This window comes from Apus apus, chromosome 1, assembly GCF_020740795.1.
Source record: "Apus apus isolate bApuApu2 chromosome 1, bApuApu2.pri.cur, whole genome shotgun sequence".
Classification (NCBI taxonomy): Eukaryota; Metazoa; Chordata; class Aves; order Apodiformes; family Apodidae; genus Apus; species Apus apus.
In genome coordinates, this window is record NC_067282.1 from 138,192,400 (window position 1) to 138,204,849 (window position 12,450).

The window sequence follows — 12,450 nt, forward strand, 5'->3', positions numbered from 1 at the left end:
ATGTAATACTGGATAAAACTACAAGGGAAAGTAAGAATTTGCTTGCTGGCTCACCTGTAACACTGTACTGCCTGTGGCATTTTGACCACTACTAGTAGCTCTAGAAGCTGCTGAAAATTAAATGCAGAAAAAAAACAACACAGCAAATTAGTTTCAGACATCACAGATTATATTCAAAATGGTGATTACTAATGACAGCTTGTATACTCTCCTGAATAATCCAGAAATAACTAAACTAACCACTCCCTTTTAGTCTTCTTTTTTTAAAAAAAAAATATTTGGGCCACCATATAAAATAGTGTGTTTCAGTAAGCATGGATAAACTTCTGTATCGAAGACACTGGTGTTCAGATGCTGATCTTTCAATAGTATATTCCAGTTCATAAACGTGTAAGTAACATGGAGCTTCCTCTGCAGATTTGTCTCCTATATATCGTACAAAGCCTGAATGTTTTCCAGAATGGCAAAATGAAAGTTGGTGTCCTCAGCTTTCACAAATTTCACATAATCTGTAGAAAACTGACTTTGGTCTATCACATTTAGAGTCTCACTTACAGACTTGCTGACAGCTACATGGAAATGGCCATCTTTGAAGTACTGTGTCTGAAGGAGAAAGATCACTGTAACCTGAGTGGTAAATGGAGGCAGGGCAAAAGTCCAGTCTGACTTGCAAAGGCTGTTCCAGTGATTTGAAGGCTGGTACTGATAAACCTCAATGTAGGCCACAAATGGCTGCCTCTTCCCCAGGCTTTTTTTGAACACGCAGCAGCTCCGTGCAGGAAAGTGGCACCTCACATAGGCCTTCAAGTCCTCGTGGCGGGCATCTCTCTACAGATCCCTCTCATCTAGCATCACACTGCTCTGGGGTTTTCTGATTACCCCACACAGGTCATTAGGCAAAAGAAAATTTGTCCTGAGGGTCAAAGAAGCTGTTTCCCCCTGAGTCATTGTAGTGGGTCAGTAGCACAGTGCGATTATTCAGACGGAGCTGAAATTGGTCTTCTTGTGACAGATTCCCACGTGGGCAGCATCCTGCCTCACCAGCTTTTCATCCTGGGCCAGAGCAGAGAGATCTCAGACAACCCAGCCTCACTCCCCAGAAGGGGACGGTTCTAGTAGGCTGCAAATGAAAGACACCTTCTCCAGCTCCTGCCTCATGTGCAGACTGGAGGTTACCACTATCGAAAGGGCAGGAGACTGCACATGAAGGGAAGGCACTTGGGCCTCTTCGTGCTGGGAGGGAAAAAGCACAGGATGGTGGCGAAGGAGGGGTGGGGGTGGGAGGGAGCAGCGCTGGGAAGGGGCCTGTGCTGGAGGCCACAGCCGGTGACCTCACAGTGGCACCAGGGCAGTGCTGGGGGGGAGGGGGACAAGGCTGGGGGCTGTGGCAAGAGCGTGAAGGGGTGAGAGGGGAGGGGAAGGAAAAGGCCTCGCTGGGCACAGGAGCAAGCCGAGGTGATGTCCTGCCAAATGCTGCCAACACCACCGCAGTGAGGAGGCTGGAGCAGGGGACGCAGAGCCGACATGGACGAGAACAGATATCCCCATCCTGTTTTACCTCTTCTTCCTTTTGCTGCTCTACCTTCTTCTCCTCCTCCTCCTCCTCTCCCTGCTCTGTGGCTATTGCCTTTGTGTGACCTCCCCCTGCGTGATTCGTTCCATCCAGCTCGGGCCCAGCCTGTGCAGCCCTGGGACCCCCCATCTGGGTGGCAGGGAAGGGCCCGGGGCCGCCCGGCCCAGTCAGGTCCCGTTGAGGCTGGTTGGGTGGGCACAGTGCTGGCTGCACTCACCTTGCCGATGCTCCCTGTTGGCACTCTTCTTCCTCACATTCCCCACAGCTGCTGAATCCCTTCAGCCTCTGCTCATTTCCTGCCTCTCAATGCACCTTTTTCTTCACCCTCATCACTTGTTTTCCTTCACACCCTTCCCTTTTTGTCACCGTTGCCCTCAGAGTCTCTTGGCAGAGAGCAAAAACGTCTACCTGCATGCCTCAGAGCCTGCTGCACTCTCAGAAATCAGAAGACAAGATTGGTTCTAGAGTATGAAAAAGCAAAGTGCAAGCTTTTTTAGGTTTAAAATATGTAAACTTCTGCCACATACACCACCCCCCACCTCACCCTCTCCCCCCTGCCCTTCATTTAATAGGCAATGACATGGGCCAGGAGTTTCCTTAACCTGATCTGTCATACGTGGTTTTTATCCATCATTCAAAATGATTTCAGGACTGGGAAGATTGATTTAGATAGCACAATGAAGCTGCTTGAAAAACTGAAAATGCCTTTTGATTTTGATCATGTAAGACATATTTTCAAGGTGAGAAATCTGTAAGTTAAGCAATTAAATGTGTTTAGGAGTAAAGTTACATAAGTGTCTTGTATTTGCTGACTTTTAAAAGTTAATGTTTTGAGAAGTTATTTTCATGCCAATAGGGTGTGCAAAATCAGCAAATAATTTGCCTCATCTGGGTTTTTTTCTCTGTAATAAAGATAACTTGAGTGGTTGCACTAGAATCATAGGCTAAAATAACAGAATCATTTAAGTTGGAAAAGACCTAAAAGACCCAAAAAAGGTAATTGGGTCCAACCATTAATCTAACACTAACAACTCTACCACTAAACCATGTCTCTAAGCATCAAATCTACATGTGTTTTAAATCCCTCCAGGGGTGGTGATTCAATCCCATCCATGGGCAGCCCATTAGAGTGCTTGACAGTGAAGAAATTTTTCCTAATAGGCAATCTAAACCTCCCCTCCTGCAACTTGAGGACATTTCCTCGTCCTATCATTTGTTACTTGGTAGAATAAACCAATGCCCAAATAACACCATCTCTTCACCACACTGAAATGGTGTAGTGTGGTGGAAAATATGTAGGTCTTAATCCCCAACTTCTTTGTAACATGGTCTCACTTGAGAAAAGTGAAAACATTCTGGTTTCATCCCATCCAGCAGCTTCTGTGATCAAGCTAATGAGTCCACATGCCTTGTCTGATGCTGGGAAGAGCCCTTAGAGTGTCTTCCTAAAAATCCTTTTGCCAGAAGTTGTCTGATCTGCTCAAGCTTCAGGTCAACATAGATCCAGCACACTTGGTCATTCAGTTTTCCACTGTACCTCTCCTCTGAAGTATTTAGGAGGTGTGCCCAAGTGGATGGGATTGCACCCTTGGCAAAGGATGCAGCCTTGAGATATGGCAACCTTTAAAAGAGATTTGGTTTTTGAACTTTCACTGCATTGAGAGAATTGTCAACTATGAGAATCTCATGAGAACTAGAACCTATTTCTCATTGTTTCCTACTTTACTTTCTGACAGAAGTTTGAGAGACATCATCAGTTGTGGGTAGAGGAGTAATTGAGCAAGTGACCGGCATATTACAAGTCTTCTCTAGTTATATATTTAACAATATAATCTACCTAACAGTCTAATCTGGTTATCTGTAGCACAACTGTTAAGTTTACTTTGCTATTTGAGAGATATTTAAGTATATTCAGTAGTTTTGCAGCTCAAATTGTTAATCAGTATAATAATATGTAAAAATGCAAAGCAGTCTGTTGCAAAATCTTACTGGCATTGTAACTATATATCAACAGTTGTCATACATGACAAAACAAATTTTATAAAAAACATTGTTCTTAAAGAATAATCAACTTTTTTTTTTTTTGGTGATTCTCTGAATTTATTTTACTACAATGCTCCTTTGAGCAGCATCAGTATTATGAACATTAAGCTTTCTAAGGAATAATATGTTTTTGTAAAATTCTTCTCAAGACTGTCTTTGTCAAGGTACTTCTTCTGAATTGCAAAACTTTGGTGTTCATTAATAGAAATAAGAATAAGAAAAACCTACCAACAAAAGTTTAATGTCTTTTTCTTCATACTGACATTATTTTCATAACTCTCATTGGAAAAGCTATACTATGCAGTATTATAGCCTGTATTTCATAAAGAGGCAACTGAGATAGAAAGTCTAATTTTTTGCCCAGCTTCACTTCATGCAAATGCATACGTGAACATCTCCCGAGTACTGACAATTATTTAATTCCAAATAAGTTGATATTTTCTTTTTCTACTTAACAGTTATGAGTAAACTGCAGTTTTCTTAAAGATGTTAAAAACAGAGGGTATCAACCTTATGTGTGGGATTTCTCAAGCAGTAATGAAATGTATATTATTAGCATTTGTATTTAATTATTTTCTTGCTGGTGACTCCTGTTAAAAATTATAATCTTTCACAAACTCAAAGCAAATACCAAAGTACTAATTTGTTCAATATTTTCCTAGAACTCAATGAAATTTACTTTGCTACTTGTTTTGGTTAGCTAGTGAATTCTTACTTTTGTTGTTATACTTATTCAAACACCTCTTACTGCATAGGAGGAAACTAGTAATTTATCATTAAGCTTTTAGTTTTTATGGTATGTCTTCAGAAGTAATCTAATATAGTTGCAATCAAAAGTCTTCATCAAAGAGCACCCAGATCTCAAGTAAGCCATTTCATGTTTATGGATGCTTCTGGGAAAACTTTGCTAATCATAGTAGATGCCACGTCATTACATGCTGAAAGTCAGCCATTTTCATAGTCTCATTTTAAGGACCTATCAATTTTTTATTTTGATCATCTTACAGTGATAATGAATAAGACAATGATTTGCCATTTATTTATGGTTTTTGTGAGTAATTTTGTCTGTAAATTTTTGAAGTTTCTCCTAGTTTGGCAAACTATAAGAGTAATACCACCTAAAAATGTTAGAAATATCTATATGTCATGTGCACAATTATGTGTTTCATGTAGAAGATTCCAGAGGATAAAATTGTTAAGCCTGAGAAAAATGTAGATGACAGAAATGGTAAAAAAGTATTATTCTACTCAAATCCTTTTGCCCTTTTGATTTTTCTAGTGGCTTTTATACTGAAACACTGAAATTAATTAATGTCCTAACATTTTTTAAGTTCAGTGAAAACAAGCTTACAGGTTGAGAATTCTGGAAGTGTGAATAATTAATCTGAATTAAACATTCTGGGGTATTAGAACACCAAGTCATAGGTTATTATAAAGTACCCCATTTCCAAAGTTTAATAGTGTTTCCTATTTGATACATTGAAAGACTTGGATCTCTTGGTAGTTTTGTCATCTTTATTTCATTTTGTAGATTACTGTTTGCTGTAGGTTATATGCAAATTTATCTGAAAGTATTTACCGTATTTACCATATTTCCCATATGCTTTGAATTGCTGTTGGAGTGGTTTTATTAAATATATTTACCACTCTATAATTTTTATGCTGCAAATTTATTTTATGGCATAGCATTTTAAAGGATTTATATAATGCATTTTAATATCACATATGCATCACATGGATATTAATTGTAACTATGTAAATGCTAATTATGTCATATGCTACATTTTAATTTCTATAAAATAGTTTTAATACACGAAATCAAACCTATATGTTGCGTATATAAGATTATAATTTTATGCATTGCAGTCACTGTTGCCTGAGGTTTTATCTATTGTTCTTGCTCTTATGATCAGTCATAATAGAGCATTTGTGTGTATCTTTGTGTTATTGAAAATCTTCCTATTGACCGTTTTGATTTTATATTTTCTTTTCAGAAAACAGTTGACAAAAGGAAGGAAAATACTATTACCATGGAAGACTTCAGGGCAATTTATCGAGCTATCGTGCACAGACGTGAATTTCAAGAACTTTTCTCTGCTTACGCCCCAAACAGAAAAGTTCTTGTTGACACCGAGCTCATTGCATTTCTCAAGAAAGAACAACATGAAACTGAAGCTTGTGAAACAACTGCTTTAGAAATAATTTTGAAGTATGAACCCATTGAAGAAGGTATGCATAGTTTAAGTATTTGATTTCTAGCTTATATTTATTCTGCTTCTGTCAGTGACTGGGTTTATATTTTTTAATAACCGTCTGATTATGCAAATTGAATATTTTAAAGAAGGCTTTTGTAAGCAATTATCATAGAATCACAAAATGTTTGGGTTGGAAGGGACCTTAAAGATCAGCTAGTTCCAAACCCTCTGCATGGGTAGGGACAGTTTTCCCTACACCAGATTGCTCAAAGCCCCATCCAACCTGGCCTCAAACACTTCCAGGGATGGGGCATCCACAACTTCCCTGAGCAACCCGTTCCAGTGTATCACCATTCTTATAGTGATGAACTTTTTCCTAATGTCTAACCTAAATCTACCCTCTTCCAGTTTAAAGCCATTGCCCCTTGTACTATTGCTTTGTGCCCTTATAAAAAGTCCCTCCCCAACTTTCCTGTGGGCCCCTTCATGTACTGGAAGGCTGATCTAAGGTCTCCCTGGAGCCTTCTCTTCTCCGGGTAGAACAACCCCAGCTCTCTCAGCCTGTTTTAATAGGAGAGGTGCTCCAGCCCTCTGATCATCTTTGTGGCCCTCCTTTGGACTTCATGTCCTTCTTGTGATGGGGGCTCCAGAACTGGACAAAGTACTCAAGATGGGTCCTCATGAGAGTGGAGTAGAGGGGGAGGATTATAGTTATGGATGTTGTATAATATCTTTTGTAAACACTTCTACAAAATGTTGGGTTTTTTTTTAAATTCAGTTCTTTAAACATTGTAAATGTAATACTACAAGAAACATTTAATAAAGCTAAATAAATTTACACAGCATGTTGCTCAGCGATAGCATATTATACTACTTACCAGATCTATCTTTTCTGCTCCTTTTTGCAACAGATTGGTCCAAAACCTACACTTAGATTACTTAAAATAAACACAATTTTCATATGGTAGATGAGGTAATATGAAATGCGCTTAGTGTTTTTAATATCCTCTGAAACATGTCGATGACCGTTATTAGGGAGCCAGACTAATTTGTTTTTGTTTAGCTAAGTATTCAAAACTCATTTTGCTTAATTAGTTAGAGGTATATAAATATCAGATTAGAAGTATAAAAAAATAGAACTTAAGCTTTATTAGCAACTGGTTTGTTCAGCACAGGATATTTCTCCTAGAGGAAATCAATCCTTATTAAACCAGTTATAATGGTTGAATATATTTTAAAAAATGAATTTTCAGTATTGAAATCTGAAGACTGAGTACAGCATTTCTGGAATCTAGAAAATGTCAAAATTTAATGTTAAGCAATTTAGTTTGGTTTAACTACTGAGTATGGTGATTCACAATAACAATAAAATGAAAATAATTTTAATTCAAGCCATTGCATTTCAAAACATATTTTATAACCAAAATTATTCTAATCCTACTTAGGGTCATGTTAATTGTGTACAGCATTATTGATACAGTAGAGCTTTTTGTTTAATGTTTATAGAACAAATGGAAAGAATAAATGTTAATAGAGGTTGATATAGCGCTTCCACGTTGTACTATTTAAACCCATGATTTGTTTTAATAGAATACTCCTCATGAATCATACTTTCTGCACTTAGTATGTGTATCGTGGAGTATCACGTGGCAGAAATTTTAAATGTAGAAGTAATCATGACTGCAGGAAGTCCTTGCCCCTTTTGAAAAGGAATGCAGCATTTGATCTTCTTCAGTCATGGAGGCCCTTCCTGATCTTTATGGCCTTTCAGAGATGACAAAGAATGGCTTTGTGATTCTATCAGCCAGCAGTCTGAACACCCTCAGATTAATCTAATTTTGTCCCATGGACTTCATGTGTTCAGCTCTCTCCAGTAATTTCCATTTATCTTAATGTCTATCTGCTGGTAGTTGCTTTTCTCTGGCAAACCTGTCTGCAGGCACAAAGCCCACACCTTGTTGATGAAGACTAAGAAAAAGACAGCATCAAGTACTTTAGCATTATTCATGTTTGTTGTCACTAAACCAACTGCCCTATTCAACAGAAGGCCCACTGAACTCCTTTTTGAAAACATAGTCAATGTTGCAGTAAAAGTTCTCTATATTGCCATTGATATCCCTTGCCAGTTTCACTTCTGGTTGAGCTTTGGTTTTCAGGACACCATTTCATCATGCCTGAACAGTGTTTCGATATTCCTTCCTTGTAGCCTGCCCACACTTGCACTAACGGTTTTACAGTTTCCTTTTTACGCTATTTCACTTTTACTCTGTCTCAGTGAATTCACGACATTGTTCTTGTTTAAGTAGAAGGAAACTTTCTAAGCAGCTAGCAGGGGTAAATTCACCTAGAATCTGGAGACACGATAGTTAATTTGCATGGTTTTGTGAAAGACCATTTTGCTTAACTGCTGTTCTGAATTTGTTATAGAATATTCTTCAGTGGGACCATCTGTTGGACTCGTTTGCTATCCTTGTCCTGTGCATCGCAGAAGGGGAAAAGGGCAGATTTTTGACACTTGATTGATTTGCTAGTAGTAACAAACATTATCTGGTAAATTTGATGGCACTAGTATGTCAAGATTAAGATGAAAACAGTGTCTAGATTTTATACACAGTGTTGGTAAATCCTTTTAAAAAGTTTAGTGCAATCCTAACACTTGTGTGCAGAGACTTTTCAATGCTGGTGAGCCATATAACAGTACATTAAATCTGTAAGGCTACTGTACGTAGTTCAGGAATGGTATGGCATACGTTACTCTTCCATTTTTATTATAAGATTTAAAAGTCCAACAGCTAAATGCTGCATTAACAGATTTTGTGTGCGAGTGTGCCAAAGCTTGCATTTTTGACTGAAGGAATCATTTTGTGGAATTGATCATAAAAGTAGTGAATATGTGATTCGCACCTGACAGTTCTTCATTATTAACGTTCAAATATTAGTTTTGTTCTACACAAACATTTGATTGTCTTTCCATTTGATGATTAATTATGAGTAGAAGTATTGAGACTTCTAAATGAGATTAAATGAAACATGACAAACAAGTGCATTTGATTTTTCTTAAGCTTGATATGTGTATATTTTTAAAAAGAAAAATTGCTCATTATTCAGTATTTGCATGGATAGGATTAGAGAGACACTGAGGATAAGAAGGCACGTTTCCCTATTATTGGCAGAGTGGTGCCATTCGTAGACTCTGCTCCTGTCTCTGTATTTTCGTCCTAGGCAGTAAAAAATCAAGGCAAGAATACAATCCTGTCTTCAAACAAACAAACAAAAAACCATGCTTACTTGGAAAATAACAATAGAAGCCTAGTATATCTATTGGATAAAGAATCTGAGTAATCCAGAATGTATTGGTGAATAAAGAAAAATCTTCAGTTTATTCTTGGGATATAGATTCTTTCAAATTTGGGGTTTTTTTGTGTGCATGTGTGTGTAAAAGAGCAAAAGGAAGAGCATGTATTTGCAGGAAAAAAATTTTGATCCCATTGGCCAATGTAAATCAAATTTAACAGAGTAGAGACCTAAGTCAAATTCCTATATATTTCTTAAAAAATCATGTGGAATATGAAAGTTTACTTTAAAATCTCAACCAGGACAATGTCTGAAGCTGGATTTATGAGACACAATAATTCAGATGTGTGAAAGAGTGTGTTAATATCCAGTTTTAGGAAGAACTTTCACCAAAAGAAGACAATTGATTATGAGATAAGAGTCCTTAGCAAACTAAAATGCAGCTCAGACAGATACTTGATTCCTGTATGCACTAGTATTAGTTATAAGTGTGGGTCAGGTGGAAAACAGACTCCCTAGAACACAAACTCAGAATAGAAAAGGAACATTCTTTAGCCAAGGAAATATTTCAGTCCTTACTGTTCTCTTAGAGTATAAATGTTTTAGTCTGACATTAAGTAGCCAAATTTCATAATAAGAAATTCCATCTGATAATGTTTCTGCCTTGGGGCTATTATTATTTGATACTTCCTTCTTTCAGATTCTCCTAGAAGACATACTAAGGCATGTGGATGGCAGGGAGGTAATTCAGGACAGCCAGCACGGCTTTACTAGGGGAAAATTCTGCCTGACCAACACAGTGGCCTTCTGCATTGGAAGGATGGCATCAGAGGACAAGGGAAGACCTCTGGGTGTCATCTTTCTGGACTTCTGCAAGGCGTTTGACACAGTCCTCCATAACATCCTTCTCTCTAAGTTGGAGAGATATGAGTTTGATGGGTGGACTGTTCAGTGGAAAAGGAACTGGCTGGATGGTTGCATCCAAAGAGTAGTGGTCAATGGCTTGATGTCCAGATGGAAAATGGTGACAAGTGGTGTCCCTCAGGGGTCCGTACTGGGACCAGTGTTGTTTAATATCTTCATTAATGATATTGACAGTGTCACTGAGAGCACTCTCAGCAAGTCAGTTGATGGTACACCAAGCTGAGTGTTACGGTCGATATGGCAGAGGGATGGGATGCCATCCAAAGGGACCTGGACAAGCTAGAGAAGTGGACCCATGTGAACCTCATGAGGTTCAACAAGGCCAAGTGCAGGGTCCTGCACCTGCGCTGGGGCAACCCAAGATATGAATACAGGCTGGAGGAGATTACAGTTGAGAGCAGCCCTGTGGAACAAGACCTGGGGGTACTAGTGGATTAAAAGCTGGACATGAGCCACCAACGTGCTATTGCAGCCCAGAGGGCCAGCCAGGTCCTGGGCTGCATCAAGAGAAGTATGGCCAGCAGATCAAGAGAGGTGATTCTGCCCCTCTCCTCTGCCCTGATGAGACCTCACCTGGAATACTGTGTCCAGCTCTGGAGTCTCCAACACAAGAAGGATGTAGACCTGTTGGAGTGTGTCTAGATGAGGGCCATGAAAATGATCTGAGGGCTGGATCACATCTCTTATGAAGACAGGCTGAGAGAGTTGGGGTTGTTCAGCCTGAAGAAGAGAAGACTCCAGGGGGAACTTATAGCAACCTTCCAACACCTGAAAGGAGCTTGTAAGAAGGCTGGGGAAGGCTTGTTCACAAAGGCATGTAACAATAGGAGAAGGGGTAATGGTTTCAAGCTAGAAAAGGGTAGATTTAGGTTGGACATTAGGAAAAAGTCCTTCAGTATGAGGGTGGTGGATCACTGGAACAGGTTGCCTAAAGAGGTGGTGGAGGCCCCATCCCTGAGTGCAATCAAGGTCAGTCTTGATGGGGCTCTGAGCAATCTGTTCTATTTGGAGATGTCCCTGCTTATTGTAGGGTGCTTGGACTAGATGACCTTTATAGGTCCTTTCCAACCCAATACATTCTATCATTCTATGATGCTTTCAATATAGCAGAGTAACACCCTTTGCAAGTATCTCCCTAATATTCCAGCAGACATATCTGTACCCATTTCAGTTACCTGGTGGCCAGGTAACATATCAATTGATTTACTAATTCAGCTATTAGGAAACAAGGAACACACTTTTAAAAAGTGGGAAAACACCTTTCTCCCTATCTCCCAGTCTGAACTGAAGTTCAGACTCCTCCTTATTTCCTAGTATCTGCTTCAGTCCACACACTTCTCCTCCCACCTTGGCATTACTGCAGATTGTACTCAGTCAGTTCAGTGAAGAAACAGATGTTGCAGGAGGCTGGGGTAAATGCGTAGTTATTTCTTTCTGACACTCCATCTTTGTCCCACTTCTCTTTTGCTACTGCTTCCTTCTTATTTATTTCATCTGTTTCAGCATGGATCCTCTGCAGGTTCAGTCCCTGCAGGGCAGTAAATATCTTATGAAGCCTTCATTTTTTTCTTTCCATAAGGAAAGAAAAATACTTTCTAAAAAGTTCCAAGATAAATAGAAAGAAGAATGTAATAAACTCTAAATAGCATAGGCATACAATGCCATCCAAGTCTTTCAAATACTCATATTATATCCATAATTCCTCTCTGATATGATAGTATTTTTATATAAAGCAGAACTGGAATTTACCTTAACTGGAGGAGTGAGGAAAAATTGGTATAATGTTAGGGAAAAAAAAAATAAATTTAAAAAAATTGTATTCCAGACTATCCAAAAGGGGAGGTCATAAACAGAACATTGAACTTTGTAAATACTAAGCAACTAGAAGAGGACAGAAATATTTTCTTGTAATTTTCTTTTGGTTTTTTTCTCTACACCAAATGAGTATCTGTACACACTAGCTACTGCTGGTGGATCCTAATAGAGAGAAGGAATGGGATCCCTCTAGGGAATAAATATGAGGTCTTGGTGAAAGTATTTTTTTACTGGGAAATTGTTATGGAGATGAATTCCCATTTTAATATAGAAGTAGAAAATGTCTGTAAATTGTCTGTTAACAGTACTACTGTGTTATTCCTCAGAACTTGAAAAAACACCCTCTTCCATTTCTAGCTAGTTTTGATAAGAGAGAGTTCTAAAGAGATCCACTAGGTTTTCTCCACTGGTGAGAAGGGTGAAAAAACAGTAGCAATAATAAAAAATTAAGTCTACCTTTATCTTAAACTCAAAAAACTATAGAATCTTCCAACAAAACCAGAACTCTGAACATTTATTTTAGTGGATGACATATGCCATTTATGTTCATGTGATGCACATTTGCATATCTGTATTCACAGAGCTGTATATGGTGCCAGAACTGTT

At 38.7% G+C, this 12,450-nt stretch overlaps 2 protein-coding genes across 2 annotated transcripts in view; one reads left to right on the forward strand and one right to left on the reverse strand.

The window, feature by feature from the left end:
- Positions 1-249: 249 nt before the first annotated feature.
- Positions 250-1,158, reverse strand: CAPZA3 (capping actin protein of muscle Z-line subunit alpha 3). The gene is given in 3 exon segments (XM_051618645.1): positions 250-895; positions 897-981; positions 984-1,158. Coding segments are annotated over 3 exon segments (906 nt in total).
- A 366-nt stretch (positions 1,159-1,524) lies between these two features.
- PLCZ1 (phospholipase C zeta 1) overlaps positions 1,525-12,450 on the forward strand; it is a 51,992-nt gene continuing 41,066 nt past the window's right edge. Inside the window, exons 1-3 of the mRNA XM_051642639.1 lie at positions 1,525-1,538; positions 2,190-2,313; positions 5,611-5,845. Of these exons, the coding sequence (XP_051498599.1) occupies positions 1,525-1,538; positions 2,190-2,313; positions 5,611-5,845 (373 nt within the window). The remainder of the gene's footprint in view (positions 1,539-2,189; positions 2,314-5,610; positions 5,846-12,450) is intronic.